General features: G+C 40.2%; 1 protein-coding gene across 4 annotated transcripts in view; it reads right to left on the bottom strand.

Annotated features, from left to right (window-relative positions):
• Positions 1-18,525, bottom strand: part of ADAM17 (ADAM metallopeptidase domain 17) — a 53,024-nt gene that overhangs the window by 16,824 nt on the left and 17,675 nt on the right. For 2 of the 4 annotated variants that reach the window (XM_049652560.1, XM_049652562.1), the window contains 8 exons: positions 18,388-18,476; positions 13,555-13,723; positions 11,726-11,859; positions 8,836-8,925; positions 6,691-6,804; positions 4,504-4,648; positions 4,308-4,396; positions 2,786-2,938 (listed from right to left, as the gene is read on the bottom strand). In XM_049652560.1, the coding sequence (XP_049508517.1) occupies positions 2,786-2,938; positions 4,308-4,396; positions 4,504-4,648; positions 6,691-6,804; positions 8,836-8,925; positions 11,726-11,859; positions 13,555-13,723; positions 18,388-18,476 (983 nt within the window). Of the gene's footprint in view, positions 1-2,785; positions 2,939-4,307; positions 4,397-4,503; positions 4,649-6,690; positions 6,810-8,835; positions 8,926-11,725; positions 11,880-13,554; positions 13,724-18,387; positions 18,477-18,525 lie in introns of those variants that run through there. The other 2 variants (XM_049652561.1, XM_049652563.1) reach the window with 2 other exon arrangements.

Genomic DNA, 18,525 nt, shown 5'->3' with positions numbered 1-18,525 from the left:
TCTAGAGCGCACTGTCCAATACTGTAGCCACGAGCCAAGTGTGGCTCCGTGAATTTATTTTTCCTCACCATGTACTTCACACTTACAGAAATGTTCACTCACTGGGAATGCAAACTGGTGCAGCCACTCTGGAAAACAGTATGGAGGTTCTTCAAAAAATTAAAAATCGAACTACCCTATGACCCAGCAACTGCATGCACTACTGGGTATTTATCCAAGGGATACAGGTGTGCTGTTTCGAAGGGACACATGCACCCCCATGTTTACAGCAGCACTATCGACAATAGCCAAAGGATGGAAAGAGCCCAGATGTCCATCGATGCATGAAGGGATAAAGAAAATGTGGTATATACATACAATGGAGTATTACTCGGCAATCAAAAAGAATGAAATCTTGCCATTTGCAACTATGTAGATGGAACAGCGGGGTATTATGCTAAGTGAAATGAGTCAGAGAAAGACAAAAATCTTAAGGCTTCACTCATATGAGAACTTTAAGACACGGAACAGATGAACATAAGGGAAGGGAAGCAAAAATAATATAAAAACAGGGAGGGGGACAAAAACATAAGAGACTCTCAAATATGGAGAACAGAGGATTACTGGAGGGGTTGTAGGAGGGGCGATGCGCTAAATGGGTAAGGGGCATTAAGGAATCTACTCCTGAAATCATTGTTACACCATATGCTGACTTGGATGTAAATTTAAAAAATAAATAAAAATTTAAAAAATAAGTTAAAAAAAAGAAATGTTCACTCGTCATGGACAGAACAGTATTGTCAACACCCACATGCCGCTCACCAGCTTCTACGAGGACCGACTCACGCCTTCATGACTCCTCTGTACCCTCACCACTTCCCCTCTGCCCTCACACTGGTTTGTTGTTGTTGTTGTTGTTTTTTAATAGCTTTAGTAAGACGTATTTTACATATCACAAAATTCACCCATCTCAAATGTACAAGTCAACGATTCCCAGTCACGGCCATCACCACATTGTGGACATTTTCTTGCCTCCAATAAGATCCCTTGTGTCCTTTTACAGTTAATTCCCATTCTTACCTCCAGCCCCAGGCAATCACTATTGAATTTAAATAAAATAGAACTTAAAATTCAGTTGCTCAGTCTCTCCAGCTACATTTCAAGTGCTCAATGGCCACATCTGGCTAGTGGCTACTGTATTAACACAGAATATTGCCATCATCCCAGAACCTTCTACTGAACAGCCCTGAACTACAATGTACATATTCAGAAATGCAGAGACAACTCAGAAAAATGGAGGAAAACTCAACAGGGAATGTGATAAGTCGGAAGAGTAGGCAGAAATGAGGAGGGAAAAGGGCCTCGGGCGCGAGCTATCAGGCCGAGGAAAAATAAAACTTCAGGTGCAACGCAAAAGAAGAGGAGACTGTTTATACATAATAGCCAAGGAAAAAGAGGACAAAAGAACATGAGAAAGACACTTTCAAAAAAGCAGGGCCGGGACCAGGGAAACACAAAAATAACCTGGTCCTCTAGCTCCATGCCAGGCTCTAAAGAGCCAAGTGCCGGCTCAAAAGAAGAGTCAGGAGAAACACTTCACCGTCTTTCCCGGGTAGAGCCAGCCAACTCTCACTCAGCAACAAAACCAGTATGTTTTCCTCATTATGCCTCATGCTGTTTAACACCAAGTAAAATGCAAGAATCAGACACCGATGAACACTTTCAATCCAAACTCTAAGTCAACCACAGCCACTCTTACGGTCTCTCAAGAGGCTCACAGTACCCCATGCCAAGGACTGGTGTACTCTCAAAAATCCTAGGAGCCAACTGTTAATTTAGTTACTCAACAAACTATTATATGCCAGGTACCCCTACTAGGTACTGGAGACAGAGCTGTGAACACGACAAGCACAGGCCTTTCCTGCGGGAGGCTTATACTCGGTCAAATTACGGATTGTGTTGAAGTTTATAAAAACATGCAGGGGTGCCTAGGTGGCTCAGTCAGTTAAGTGTTTGACTTCAGCTCAGGTCATGATCTCATATAGTTCATGGGTTTGAGCCCCACGTCAGGCTCTGTGCTAACAGCTCAGAGCCTGGAGCCTGCTTCAAATTGGGTCTCCTCTCCTCTCTGCCCCTCCCCAACTAGAATTCTGTCTCTGTCTCTCTCTCTCTCAAAAATAAACATTAAAAAAATTTTTTTTAAAAACCCATGCCAGGGGCGCCTGGGTGGCTCAGTCAGTTGGGTGTCCAACTTCGGCTCAGGTCATGATCTCACAGTTTGTGAGTTTGAGCCCCGCATCAGGCTCTGAGCTGATAGTTGATAGCTCAGAGCCTGGAACCCGTTTTGGATTCTGTTGTCTCCCTCTCTCTCTCTGACCCTCCCTGGCTCACACTCTGTCTCTTTCTCTATCGAAAATAAACAAATATTAAAAACAAAACAACAACAAAAAACCATACCAACTGTTAAGTACTGTAGACTTAAAATGAATGACAACTTGTATAAGAAATGACAGGAAATTTTTAACTTGCACCAGACCTTGCCATTTAGACCTCCAATACAAGCCATTACTGTCACTGATTTTCCATATAGCCCAAATCAACATATGATTAGCTTTGATACCAGTCGAAATGATAGCTTTAACCAGATCTGATGGACCATGTTTCACTCTCAAACACACAACCAGGTTTGAGGGTACTTTGTAATTTGCAGCTCCATCCCTAGAACTGAATGCTTTACTGGGCTCTCATTATAATTAAATATAGCCTCTTTCTTTCCTAACCTTAAAAAGCTCCAAAAGATACACACCTTATTGTTCTCGTGATCTCCACTCACCGCTATGGGATACATAACATATTTTCCTCCCTGGTCCTCATTTGGGGCACATTCCGCTAGGCCATCCGGATCATGTTCTGCTCCAAAATTGTGTCCCAATTCATGAGTTGTAACCAGGTCAGCTTCCTTAAGGATCGTGCAAAGAAAACATTATTTCCTGACACCAACCATCAGCTGCATTGGCCAGCTAGGCCGTGATTTCTTAAATGGGGTCTTGATGAATGCGATCAACCACAGAGTATCAGTTGGACTGTGGGAGTTGGGAGTGTCTGGATTGAAGGGCCCAGCACAGTGGAATAAAATACCTACACCAACTGTAACATCGTAGCCAAACTACCAGCGTATCAGATTCGTATTTCCGATCAATATCCATTCTCCCCTTCCTAATCCCACTCCGGTGGCAATACACTCAACTAAAATAAACCACCTTTCCATATTTCCTTGAGGGCAGGTCAGCCTCGTGACTGGTTCTGTCCAGTGGGATATAAACAGAAGCCAGTGGGTGGGACTTCCACAGAGAAGCTTTTAGAAAGGGACAGACTAGGCTTTGTCCTTTCTGCAACACAGAAGAGAACCACCTTGTGAGCAGGAGATGATAAGGAGGAGGACAGAGGCCTGTGCTCAGAGTGGCTGAGTGAAAACTGGAAACATCCGGGCTCCCTGAGGGCATCACCGAGCTGCTACAGCACCCACAGGATGCTATCCATGACCTTGTCGTTGACTGAGGCAAATACCCCTATTATTTAAGTCAATGTTTATTGGCTTTTCAGTTGTATGGATTTGCTGGAATGTGCCTTACCCATTCCTAATGGATCTATCTGGGCAAAAACAAGATCCTAAAATCTTCTAGAGGAAAAAACTGGTCACATACAAAGGATAAAAAATCGGAATGACTTCAGATTCTAATAGTAACACAAAACAGAAGATAATGGAGCGATGCCTTCAAGCACTGAGAAAACTTAATTATCAATCAAATTTAAGAGTAGGGTAAAGACATTTTCAGATATGTAAAAATCTCAATTTGCCTCTCACGTATGCTTTCTTAGGAAGCTCTGGAACATACGCTACACCAAAATGATGGTATAAATCAACAAAGAGGAAGAAGATGAGGTTCAGGAAATGACGGAGTATGGAGAGGTCTTCAAATGACAGCTACACAGCAGGACCAGGAGCCTAGGAGCCACAAGATGAAGAGTTCAGGGCAGGGCCGGGGCGGGGCGGGGAGTGGGGGGGGTGGGTGGGTGGTGGTGTCTTCAGGAGAAACAATGGCCCTGGGTGGGAGGGTCTCAAAAGAAATCTCACAGGTAATTTTATCTTTTCCTTTGTATTTTTTATTTTCACATTTCCCACCAAAACACATGTTATATTTTTAGGTGGAAACAAACTAACAAAAGCATGTATTACTTTTCTAAAAGATACCTACGTAAATATATAAAGTTGAGGTTCTACCACAATAAACTCAAAATCTATCCTTTTAAAAAATAAGAGAACATACCTTTGTAAGGATGGTTTTACCATAATTTTTTGTGCTGGTCAAACCACTATTCAAATAGATATTCTTCTTTCCAATTGGACTATAGTAAGCTAGAGGACAAAGGAAACAGAGACAGATTGCTCATTTAGCACAGAACTACAATACAATCTACTCAGTCTGCCATTCTCACACAGCCACACAACAAATGGAAACTTACCCTTTGGACAAACACCTCCGTGGCTGTTTGCTCTGGGAGAACCGACGTAAGCTAATCCAAGAGTTCCCATATCAAAATCTTGATAGGTGAAAAGATGTGCGAGGCAGACTTTAGATGCTTCCTCAGCTATATCAAAGCTAAATTGCTTTAAGAAAAAAAAAGCATTCTTAATTAGATTAACAATGACATCAGACTAAAAGACGTTTCAGCCCGACACCGGGGAACGATAACATACGACTGACTGCACTTCTGCTTCAGCCCACAAAACTGAGTACAATTACCTACACTTCTCACCCACCTGCACACATTAAGGAACGGAGTGCTGTCTAGTCAAGGAGGAGGGTATGACAGGGAAGAGCTTGGCAGCTTTTGAGAACAGCTCAAAACTAAGAGGGCTAGTGTGCAGACATGCAGCCTGGCCCTGAAGACATTCCACTTCTGTCAGTCTCAGTGCTTGAATATTCCCTTCAGGAGATGTAGGACCTCATACCAAAACGGATCCCTCTAAAGTATTTCAAGGATTCTATTGGTTTTATAGGGTTTTTCCCCCCTATTTATTTTTGGTAATCTCTACACCCAACGTGGCTCAAACAACCCCAAGATTAAGAGTCGCATACTCTTCTGACTGAGCCAGCCAGGTGCCCAGGTTCTGCAGGTTTTTCTTTCTTTTTTTTTACGTTTGCTTTGGTTTTTCAGCCTCCAGAACTATGAGAAATAAAATTCTGTTAAGCCCCCTGGTCTGTGGTGCTTTGTTACCAGCAGACCTAACACACTAACTCACTTGGTGAGCCTCTTTAGAAGTCAACGGTGCTAGGGGCGCCTGGGTGGCCCAGTCAGTTGGGCGTCCCACTTCAGCTCAGGTCACTATCTCACGGCTAATGGGTTCAAGCCCCGCATCGGGCTCTGTGCTAGCAGCTTGGAGCCTGGAGCCTGGAGCCTGCTTCGGATTCTGTGTCTCCCTCTCTTCCTGCCCTCCACCACTCATACTTATCTTTCTCTCAAAAATAAACAAACATTGAAAAAAAAAAAGGGGGGGGGGAACAGTGCTGTCTCAACCTCTGGGATGGCAGTGAAACACAGCAGATAAGGCATGTAGGGTACTATACGATGAAGCACTCTATCGATCTCAACTTGGATGAAGAGTTGGGAATATCCTTTAATTCAAGCTTTGAAAACTTAATTTTTGCCTTGTGAGACTGATGAGCCATGCTATGCATGGCCTAACCCATGGAAACTATTAGATAAATAAGCATTGTTAGAAGCTGCTGAATTTGCAGTAATCTGTGAGAGCAACCATTGGACACCAATACACTTACTAACATATTAAAGATCACTATCACTTCATAGAAGGCCATTTTACCACAAAGCAATAGCATATACAAACCCAAGACAATGAAATCATGTGGCAAAAAGGATCAATCATCCCTGTCAAGAATCCAAATGGCAGAAAATGATTAGGCTACCTTTAGATTTATCACCAGAATAAAGACACAAAGATTTTTATTTTTTTCCAGTGTTTATTTTTTTGAGTGAGAGAGACAGAGAGCAAGCAGAGGAGGGGCAGAGAGAGAGAGAGAGAGAGAGAGAGAGAGAGAGACAGACAGACACACAGAATCCAAAGCAGGCTCTAGGCTCTGACCTGTCAGCACAGAGCCTGATGTGGGGCTCAAACCCAGGAGCCGTGAGATCGTGACTTGAGCCAAAGTTGGCTGCGTAACTGACAGAGCCACCCAGGTGCCCCAAGATACAAAGATTTTTAAATCCTGTAGAAAACTTTCAGATCTCCAAGTTATATTTCTACCAATACACTGTCATACTGTTTGACATATCCTGGCCTAGGAGATCTACTGATGAGTTTCAAAGAAACCTGCACAAAACGGTGTGCAAAAAATGTACATATTGGGTATCCATCTACTTTCTGAAGTCCCAATACTTCACTAGGTTCTCAAAGATACTAAGTTTAAGAAGCACCACTCTCAAGCATTTTTCATTTTCATAACTTTTTGGCCCACTGTGCTGTCTGCCCGGCTGTAGGGGTGAGGTCACTGCTGGATTGGGCGGGGGGGAAGCTGCTCCTGATTTTCAATAACCTTTGTTGATGCGCCCCTTCATTAATGCAGACACACCTCGTGTATTAGAAACCAGAAAGGACGCTCACAGGGTCCCACTAAGGATTCCACCACCTACCTCTAGCAACATCTTCACATCCCAAGCATCCTTTTCTTCATTTGGGTAACTTTTTGCCATGTTATAGTGCCTTTCACCAGGTTTCACATCTTGTGGAGACTTGAGAATGCGAATCTATACTTAAAGAGACGATACACTTAGAACACTTCAGAAAAAAGTCAGAAGACTCTGGAATAATACTGCATTGTTTTAGCTATTCAAAATAAGATCACCTACCACTCTAGAAACAATGTTTTAAACCCAAGTTCCATAAGATTCTTCAGCTCTAATATTCAATGTTTAAAAACAAATGGAGAAGCATATGGTATGGAAAATATGTAGGTCAATGAATGATTTATCAATTTATAAATGTGCTTCTAAACTCTTACTTCCTTGGCATTGAGGAGGGCACCTGTTGGGATGAGCACTGGGTATTGTATGGAAACCAATTCGACAATAAATTATATGTAAAAAAAATTCTTACTTCCTCTATATTTGGTCTGATAAAATGAGAACTTGGGTTCTATGAGCCTAAAATATTTATTCCAATATAATCAATGATTCAGAGACACAGAACAATTACATGTCTATCATTGCAGAGGAATAAAAGATTGTAAAGGACAGGGGCTTTTCCTTGCACATACAGTAAAAATTCATGTTAATCCTGCTTTAATAAAAAAGGGAACAAAGGGTTTTCTCCAAAAGAAATGAAACGTTATCAACTGGTGAGTTTGTTTAGGAAAAAGAACTAAGCCATGCTCAGCTCAGCCGTTTCTGGCCTCTCTTCCGGATCTGCCTGCCTGGACAGAGTGTGTCTGGTCTGCCACCAAGCAGTAAGCTCACAGGGGAGGGCTCTGCCTCTGCGGCTTTGGTGGTAGGTGGTCAAGATCAATTCTGGGATGAAATAGAGGGAAGCCCAGTGCAACTGCCCAGCTAAACCACATCCTCCAACCCAAGTGTCATCGTTATCATAAAGCTGAGATTTTTATCTCCTATACTGCACCTATTTTTCCAAGTGGTTCCAAGTTCTTAAGGCAAAAAAGGAGTTTTATTTCTTGGTTCCCTAAAACTTGAACACAATGCAGCTGTTTTAAACAAGTGAGGCAGCTTTCTATGTACCATAACGGAATAATCGCCAACATATTCGCAAAATGAAAAAGCAAGGTGCAAGAGTAGAGCAGACCACCATGTGTCAAATACACACATACACATACACATGCCATACATGCACAAAGTACTTCTAGAACGATACTTATGAAACTTGTGACATGGATGGCTCTGGGAAGGGGCTGGTTTGACAGTGGGCAGAGGCTGAAGAGACTTACTTTTCACTGGCTTTTGTACCATGTGTATACATTACCTATTCAGATAATAACTTAAAAGAAAATGCAAAACAGTAAAAGAGAATGGAAAAGGGAAAAATAATTCTCTTAGTTTTATACAAGTACTACAAACGTTTAACATTTATAAAGTATAGTATGAAGCATGATTTCTAAAGTTTTTTTTTTTTTAAAGCTCTAAATTCTAGGCTATAGAACCTATAAGAATATAGTTAATTTAATACAAACAGCTTGGAAAAAATAAAGATAATTTACACATTAAAATGTCTGTCGAAAGCAATAGCTGATTTCAGAAATCTTTTTAATCAGTATTACCAATTTAACACAATTTTTACTGCAAGATAAGATGACATTGAGACATCATTGCTGGACATACTCCATTGACAGACTATAAAAAATCAGAAGATTCTGGGGAAAAGAGACCCACTGGTTCTATAGGCATAAATGTCTTACAAATGTACACAGTATTTTTGAATACATTTTCTAAGGATTCAGCAGTATGTATCGGCATTCTGACTAAAGATGCAAAGCATCATCAAAAAAAAGTAAAACAATGAAGAGGATAAAAACAATAAATTCTGAGAAAGAAGAAATCACAGCAATGTAAAAAAGCATTCTGCCTACAACAAGCCTAAGAACAAAAAACTTCACAATCTATAAATAATTATTTCAAAACGCTGCACAATTTATTAGATAAAAATCACTGGCATTTGAAAATATTTAAGATCAGAATCTAAGATAAGCTTCTGGACTCTGAATACAAGTCACAAATACTTAGATGGCATCACTCAGCTGAGTAATAAAAGCCACATCCGTTGGTAAGTACCTGCTCGATCTGTATTCCGTAACCTTTAAAACCCGCGTTGTCCCATGAAGTGTTCCGATAGATGTCATCAACTCTGTCAATAAGCTCTATCTGTGTTTATAAAAGAAAGACATGCATATGTTTACTACGCTTTGCAATGTAATATAAATTTTGTTGGGATTACAAACGCCAGTTTAGAGAAAATGTCACTGTAAAAGTTTCCACCAATGAGAAAACAAGCATTAAGATGTTATTCTTGGGGGGTGTGGGTGGCACAGTCAGTTGAGTGTCCAACTCTTGATTTGGGCTCAGGTCATGATCTCACAGTTGACAAGTTTAAGCCCCGTGTCGGGCTCTACACTGACACTGTGTAGTCTGCTGAGGACTCTCTCTCTCTTTCTCTCTCTCTCTCTCTGTCCCTCTTGCGCTCGTGTGTGAGCTCTCTCCCTCTCAAGAATAAACTTAGGAAAAAAAAAAGAAGTTAGTCTTCATTACTGACAACACTAACAATGATTCCTAGCCGCAAACATACTGCTACCAGAACCAAGAAGTGGTAAGGTTAGGGGTGTCTGAGTGGCTCAGTCCCTTCAGCAGCCGACTTTGGCTCAGGTCATGATCTTGCGACCATGAGTCTGAATCACACAGACTGTGTTTCTGTCTCTCTCTGCCCCTCCCCTGCTCATGCTCTGTCTCTTTCAAAAATAAATTTAAAAAAACAAAAAAAAAAAGAAATGATACAGTTAATCTCAAATTTTAGGTTATCAATTGCATATGGAACCAAAATATCAAGTAACAGACTTTTTTTAAAAACTGCCATTCCATTCAACCATAATGCTGAAAGTTCAAAGTCAATCAACATACCTAAAATATTCCCTTCTAAGAAGTAGTCTCTTCACTCTAGTTTTTAGCAAGAACCTCAAATGTCTTTCTCAGAAAGGAGGAACCCAAATAGCCAAGTTATGGAAAGAGCCCAAATGTTCATCAACTGACAAACAGATAAGGAATATATGATATATGTATATATACCTACACATACATACATATAATGGAATATTACTTGATCAAAAAGAATGAAATCTTATCATTTGCAACATAAGTCAGAGAAAGATTAATATATGATTTCACTCGTGGATTTTAAGAAACAAAACAGATGAACATAGGGGAAGGGAAGGAAAAATAAGATAAAAACAGGGAGGCAAACCATAAGAGATTCTGAAATATAGAAAACAAACTGGGGGTTGCTGAAGGCATGTTGTTGGGTTGGGGGATGGGCTAGATGGGTGATGGCACTTGCTGGGATGAGCACTGGGTGTTGTATGTAAGTGATGAATCACTGAATTCTACTCCTGAAACCAATACTACACTGTATATTAACTTGGATTTAAATAAAATTTAAAATTTCAAAAAGAAAGAAAGAGAAAGAAAGAAAAAAAAGGAAGAAAAAGGAAAGGAAAGGAAAGGAAAGGAAAGAAATGAAATGAAATGAAATGAAATGAGAGAAGAAAAGAAAAGAAAAGAGAAAGAAAAGAAAAGAAAAGAAAAGAGATGAGGAACAGGGACAGATACTGCTCAATCTATCCCCGACCCTCCCTGGGCAAACCAGCACCAAGGACCAGGTAAAGAGATGGACAGAGGAGTGAGGCTCCACGTTCCTCCTTTCTTCTGTTCTCTGCTTTGGGAAGGGAGGCAGACAAAGAATACTGGGGGAGGAGGGTCAAGGATGATTCAAACTACGTAAGAACAAAATGCTCATTACCCATCTTTTCCTCAAGCAGACTATTCTATTGTTCAAAAACTAGCCAGATGAGGTTTGTTCCAGTAACTGTGAAGCACATTACAGATCTAAGAAACTGTTCTTTGCTTATAGTAAGTGTAAAACTAAAAAATACAATTTCTAAGACTAGACCTCTCATTATATTCACATTGTGGTATAATGAACAAAAAAAGGAAATTAAGATCTTTTAATACAAAACCCGTATTGAGAAAGGAGCTTTTTCAAGAAAGAATCTCTTAATTCGGAACAAGAATTACAGTGACTTCACACACTACTCCTACTACCCTCATAATAAATTCTTTCACTTGACATTGGAAGGGAAGGGAAAGAAGGGTGAGGGAGGGTACAAATGAAACACAGAGAACGGAACAAGCAAGGCAATGAGAAAGGCAATGAGAAAGGCCTAGGCTCTTGGATCATGAATAGCTGTATTCTCTTTTATTCCCTCAACAACAACATTTTGTCAGTGCCCAGTTATCATGACGAATGAGATCATAGCAACAAAAAATGTCAATGAAATAGGATTCCCTTGGCTTTTCAAATTATAACAGTAAAGGCTTAAAAACCCATGTCAGTACTTCTGTAATCTTTCCTTTGAATCTTTACAGTTAGGACCTTGTAAATCCCATCTATTCCACGTATTTATATTCCAACAATTAGCTATTTTATACAACATGAAACAAGCAGACCATCTCCTCTGAAATAAACATAGAGGCGAAGAACACACAGAGGTTCATACAAATACTTTTTTTTCCACTCTGGAGCATACATCCATACATGAGTCACCAACAGGATCACGGCCATTATAGCAGTGATGTTTCCAGAAAGTTCACTTGAACAGAAGGGAAGCCTATGTTATGAACTCTTCCTAAACCTAATTAATATGCATAAAAATTCTCTTGTGCAGAAAAGAGTAGTTCAAAGGTAAAATGGGGTTTCAAATATTTGAAACTAGAATCTCTACAGAGTAATGTTAAGAACTTCAGAGCGCTCCCAGATATTTTAGGAAATGACAGGGCATCTGAAACAAATCTTGTTTCATCACATTTCACATCACAGCAGTCTTCTCTCGGACGGAATTCGCCTACCTAACTGGGTCTTTGTGTCCAGTGACCTGATGCAGTATCAGATACTCACCAAGTAATTTGTAGTTGTGCTCTCTTCCCCTCTGCCCATGTATTTGTAAAAGCGATGATCTGCTACCACCAACAATTTACACGTGTTCTTCATGGGATTAGGGTCAGCTCTTCTCTTCACCCGATGAACAAGCTCTAATATGAATTTGTATGCACTATTAAATCAAAATTCATCAAAACAAGGAGTTTTTTATAGTAACGCTTTAAATCTAGCATACTTTTGAAACAAACATTATTTGTGCTCAGTATCCTTAAAGATATTTTAAACAAAAAAACAATTTGGAGGAAGACAGAAAAATGAAAAGTCATATGAGGTTTTAAAATCATAGGGGCGCCTGGGTGGCTCGGTCAGTTAAGCGTCCGACTTCGGCTCAGGTCATGATCTCACGGTCCGTGAGTTCGAGCCCCGCGTCGGGCTCTGGGCTGACGGCTCAGAGCCTGGAGCCTGCTTCAGATTCTGTGTCTCCCTCTCTCTCTGACCCTCCCCCGTTCATGCTTTGTCTCTCTCTGTCTCAAAAATAAATAAACATTAAAAAAAAAAAATTTAAAATCATAGAATTCAGGGACGCCTGGGTGGCTCGGTTGGTTAAGTGCCGACTTCAGCTCAGGTCATGATCTCACGGTCCGTGAGTTCGAGCCCCGCATCGGGCTCTGTACTGACAGCTCAGAACCTGGAGGCTGCTTCATATCTGTGTCTCCCCACCCCCACTCTGTGCTCCTCCCCTGCTCATGCACGAGTGTGCACATGCACGCTCCCTCTCTATCAAAAATAAACATTAAAAAAAAAATTTTTTTTAACGTGGAATTCAAAACCAAGGAAAGTGCCTCCTTAATTTCTAAAATGAGGATACTTTAAAAAGTACTTCAGGGGCGCCCGGGTGGCTCAGTCGGTTAAGCGTCCGACTTCGGCTCAGGTCACGATCTCGCGGTCCGTGAGTTCGAGCCCCGCGTCGGGCTCTGGGCTGATGGCTCAGAGCCTGGAGCCTGCTTCCGATTCTGTGTCTCCCTCTCTCTCTGACCCTCCCCCGTTCATGCTCTGTCTCTCTCTGTCTCAAAAATAAATAAAAAAAAAAAACTTAAAAAAAAAAAAAAAAAGTACTTCAAGTAAAATAAGCAACTAATTTACTTCTGGGCTATGAAACTGTCATTTTCTTCTAGAAGTCTACGAATTAACCAAAGTAATAATAAAACTATAAAGATAATCAGACATTAAAAACATTTATGGTAATAGATCATTTTCCTTATCAAATACAAAATTGACAATTTATGTATTTATATACTAAAATGTTAGTAATAAATTTTCTAAGTTTTCAAAAAATGAGGACAGTAGAGTATTTCTCCAAGATGGTTTTGTTTTTAAATGACTCTGAAGTGATCTGTCCCAAGGCTGATAGCCTTCTTTCTGAAAAGTACAGACCTCTCTTGGTACCAACTAATTTCTTATAAACTTATCTCAAGATTGTTCTCAATGGTACTATTTTCTCATTTTTAAATTCTCCAAATAAAAAAACTTTCCTTCCTCACCACACCCACTGAAACATTATATGTGAGCAATCCTTCTTTAATATTTACAAAAAAAAAAAAAAATCCCCTCAGATTATTCAATTTCCCTTTTCTGCAGTCTTTTTCCAATCTTTATTGTTCCATTATTTTCTAGTGTTTTCGATTCTTACATTATAGGCAAAAGAATTAAATTTCTGAATAAAACTCTATTTTCAAGTCAAATACTATAATAACTTGATAATATTTTTCCCCCAATTAATAATCACCCCTACTGAAGACAGACATCATGCTTGCTTCTCATTTGAAAAACTATTTGTTAAGTCTTACCGTCGGGTGGCCCTCTGTCTACTAGCCCTTTTGGAAGCAACTCTTCATTATCCGCCTTTATATAACCACACACTTTTGGAGACTGCAGACGTGAAATATTCTTGATATCTTCAGATTTATAAACTAACATTCTTTTGTCTTTAGTATCATTAATTAGTCTCCAAAGTGGCTAAAATAGAAAACATAAATTGAGATGCAAAATATAAGAATTCCTCACCACTAAATTCTTAACAACATTCTTTGTTTCTAGATGACATCATTTCCAGGTTAAGTAAACCGATGAGTCATTTTATCAAAAATAAATCATCTCAATTTTCCTCAGAGTTTCTCTGCTGGTAAATAAATACATGGATTATTCACTCTTCGATTTTATGTATATATGAAAAAAGCATTTTATGTATATATTTTGCACAAGTTATGAAACCTTTTAGGAGCTCCAGAAGAGAAAACACATAACCTTTTCCAATCATTCAAAACCATTTGTGGAGCGCCTGCTGCATACCAACCCTACTCTGGGTGACGGCCTCTAGCAAGGAGGGAGACTGACCATGGTATCCTATTCCAGCTTCCTCGGTATCTTTGTGCCACGAAGGTTTTGCCCACAGGAGGGAAGACTGAAAACTCACAGCAATGTTACCCAAAACCTATTATCCCTTTCCAAAGAAAGCAGTTTCTAAAAAATCTTCACTTCTCCTACCGCACGGTCACAGTAAATCAGAGCTAACACACTTGAAAAGTTACCCAAGGCAAGAACAAAGCTCCTGTACGGATGCCGGTCTCATCAAAACTAGGCAGCTTGTGAGGAAAAGTACCAAAACGGTATTTTATATACACACGTGCACACGTACACACATTTATATAATACACATGACTTATGGAAATGAAAATCTACACCACAAGGACATGACTTCACATCCACTAGGACAGCTGGAATCAAAGACAGGTAGTAACAAGTACTGGTGAGGATGTGGAGAAGTCAGAAGCCTCACGTACTATGGAATGAAAAATGGTAGAATGCGAAGTGCAGCCACTGGGGAAGACAGCTCAGCAGTTCCTCAAAAGGTTAAAAATAGAGATAGCATCTGACCCAGAAATTCCACTCCTACTACAAACCCGAGAGAAAATATATACTCACACAAAAACTTTTGTTCACAAATGTCCACGACAGCATTATTCACAAGAGCCAAACAAGTGAAAACAACCCAAATGCCCAACTGATGAATGAATAAGCACAATGTGACACATCCATAAAATATACTATTATTTGGCAATAAGAAGAAATGAAGTACTGACACGAACCACAACACGGGTGAACCCTGAAAACATTCTAAGCGAGGGGTGCCCGGGTGGCTCAGTGAATTGAGTGTCTGACTTCGGCTCCAGTCATCATCTCACAGTTCGCGGTTCAAGCCCGCATGGGGCTCTGTGCTGACAGTGCGGACCCTGCTTGGGACTGACTGACTCTCTCTCTCTCTCTCTCTCTCTGTCCCTCCCCCAACTCGTGCTCCCTCAAATAAATTTTTAAAAAATAATAAAAATTAAAAAAAAATAAAAAACATCCCAAGTGAAAAAAGCCAAACACAACAGACCACATATTGGGATTCCATTTACACGAATGAACAAGCAAATCTACAGAGATCGTGGATTAGTGGTTTCCTAGGTCTAGGGAAGTTGGGGGCAAAGGGTGGCGGGCTGCTAAAGAGTACAGTGTTTCTTCCGGGGATGATGAAAATGTTCTAAAATCGTTGGGTGGTGATGACTGCATAGCTCTAGGAGACACGAAAAGCCAACGAAGTACACCCTTTACACGTGTGAACAGTACGGAATGTGAATTTTATCTCAATAAAGCTGTTAAATATAGCTGACTCTAGAACAATGAGGGGTTAGGAGCGCTGACGCCCCCATGCAGCTGAAAATCCACCACACGTACCTTTCGATGCCCCCAAAACAAATACTAACAGCCTACTCTTGACCAGAAGCCTTACCAACAGCATAAACAGCTGATTCACATATGTTGTACATTACATGTATTGTATACTATATTCTTACAATACCTAAGTTTCCCTTAATTTTTTCATTTCTAGGCCACATGGTTCATCTGTGTTTTCAAACTACTGCAAATCTCTAAACAATTTTCTAATATATTTATTGAAAAAGACCTGCATGTAAGTGGACTTGTGCAGTTGAAATCCATGTTGTTCAACAGTCAAGTGTGTGTGTGTGTGTGTGTGTGTGTGTGTGTGTCTTCTTTCATAATCCATGTATGGAGTAGATTTAAGAAACAAGACAATGGGGCTCCTGGGTGGCTCAGTCGGTTGAGTGTCTGACTTGATCAGCTCAGGTCATGATCCCAGGGTTGCAGAATCAAGCCCCATGTCAGGCTCCTCGCTGAGCTCTCTCTCTCTCTCCCTCTGCCCCTCTCCCCTGCTCACGCTCTCTCTCTAAAATAAAATTTAAAAAAAAAGAAAGAGATGGTGAACCACAGGGCTAGCAGAAACCTCAAAAAGTTACCTAACCAACTCCTTGGTTGTAGGGACCGTCATTTGGCCTACAAACAGGAAAAGAGAAAAATGTTTTCTTCTGGATCAAACATCTCTAAATTCATATTAAGAGTTTCCTAATACAGCCAGTCTAACACAGAAAAAGACAGCAGGCTTTGCGATCAGAGATATCTGGGTTCAGACCTCAACTGTACCCCTACTATGTGCCTTCGAAAAGTAACTTATCTGAACATAATTTTTTTCATGGGGTAAAGTACTGATACATCTATCTTAAAGATAACATAATGAATCTAGTTATATATTAAGGTTTCAAGACAAAGGTACTTACTATTACTACTAATAGAAGCAAATCCTATTATCACCATTATCAACAAGTGGCCAGAAAAAGTCAACTGATGAACAACTAATTAAGAGGCAAGAACCTTAACTGACCCTACATTGGGAGGGGGAAGATCTATGGAGGAGATTTTGAGGATGACTAGAGATCTGGACTATGTGTTGTTAGATAATGCTACAGAATTATTTTCATTTTCTCAGGTGTGCTTATTGTGGCTATGTAGAAGAGTACGTTTAATGTTAGGAGATGTACACTGAAGCATTTAGGGGTAAAGTGTCATGACGTCTGAAACTTATTTTCCCTTTGAGGGGAAAAAAAAGAACAATAAAGCACACGTGGTAGTATGCTATCAGTTAATGAAAGGTCACAGGGTATCTATAAAGTCCTTTTGTAAATCTGAACGTTTTCAAAGCAGAAAGGGGGGAGGAAAAACAACATCATCTTTTTTTTTTTTTTTAAGTTTATTATGTAGAGAGAAACAGAGAGAGAGTGTGTGTGCACGAAAAGGTGCACGTGCAAGTTGCAGAGGGACAGAAAGACAGGGGGAGAGAGAGAATCCCAAGCAGGCTCTGCACTGCCAGAACAGAGCCCGATGCGGATCTCAAGAGCCATGACATCACAACCTGAGCCAAAACCAAGAGTCAGATGATTAACCAACTAAGCCATCCAGGCATTCCAAAACAATCATCTTATGATTAAAGTTTAACCTAGGCTTATTCACATAAGCCTTATTTATAGCAAGCTTTGGTGATAAAATTAGTGATGGCTTAAAATGTTTAATGGTGATGTGTTAAAAATAAGATATATACATTTTCCTGTTTACTCTTATGTCTAAGATTTTAATACAATAATTTTTATATCAAGGTAACTGCAGATAAGAATTATGCAATAAAGAACATAAAAATCAGGGGCGACTGAGTGGCTTAGTCGGTTAAGCATCTGACTTGATTTTAGCTCAGGTCATGATCTGGTGGTTGAGTTCAAGCTCTGCACTGGGCTCTGTACTGACAGTGCAGAGCCTGTTTGGGATTCTCTCCCTGCCACCCCATTCATGCTTTCTCTCTCTCTCTCTCAAAATAAATTTTTTATTTTATTTAATTATTTACAGAGAGAGAGAGCACGCATGAGAGGGGGAAGGGCAGAGAGTGAGGGAGAGAGAAAGTTCCAAGCAGGCTCCAATGTGAGGCTAGATCCCGTGACCATGACATCATGACCTGAGCAGAAATCAAGAGTGGGATGGCTTAGCCAACTGGGCCACCCCAGGCACTCCTAAATAAACTTACAAAATAAATAAATAAATAAATAAAAGGGGGCACCTGAGTGGCTCAGTCGGTTAGATACCCAACTTTGGCTCAGGTCATGATTTCACGGTTCATGAGTGCAAGCCCCACATCGGGCTCTTTGCTGTCAGCACACAGCCCATTTCAGATCCCTTATCCTCCTCTCTCTCTTTCTCTCTCTCTCTCTCTCTGCCCCTTCCCCATGTGCACGTGCACCCATGCTCTCTCTCAAAAATAAACATTAAAAAAAGTTAAACTTAAAAAAAGGAAATACAGGGTGCATCTTATGACAGCCTCTCAGCCATGTAAAAAAAAATATTACCTTTTTTACTATAAAAAATCATAATCATTTACTTCACTGGTAAAAACTTTAAATACAAGGGGAAAAGTAAGCATAATTAAAGACCTTTGTCTTTTTTTTTTTTTAAAGTTTATTCCTTTATTTTGAGAGGGAGAGAGCATGAACACAAGCACGGGAGGGGCAGAGAGAAAGAGAGGGAGAGAGAATGAATCCCAAGCAGGTTCTGCACTGTCAGCACAGAGCCCAAGGCAGGGCTCAAATTCACGAACTATGAGGTGATAACCCGAGCCGAAATCAAGAGACACTTAGACCGAGCCACCCAGGTGCCCCAAAGACCTTTGCCTTCTTAAAACAAATGAGAAACAGCTTTTTATAACAGCTCCCCTCCAAAACAAAATTCACATGTAGATTTACCTCTATATTATATTCTGCCCCATCTGTGTTGATTCTTACTGTAATATCATCATCTCCTATGTGGGCTAGAACTCTAGAGTCAGGCTCACCTTAAAAGAAAAAAACATTCCATCATTAAGAAATACTTATATCAAAAAC

The sequence above is a fragment of the Panthera uncia genome (assembly GCF_023721935.1).
Source record: "Panthera uncia isolate 11264 chromosome A3 unlocalized genomic scaffold, Puncia_PCG_1.0 HiC_scaffold_12, whole genome shotgun sequence".
Classification (NCBI taxonomy): domain Eukaryota; kingdom Metazoa; phylum Chordata; class Mammalia; order Carnivora; family Felidae; genus Panthera; species Panthera uncia.
Note: the sequence above shows the minus strand (reverse complement) of the source record. Positions and strands in the feature narration are given on the sequence as shown.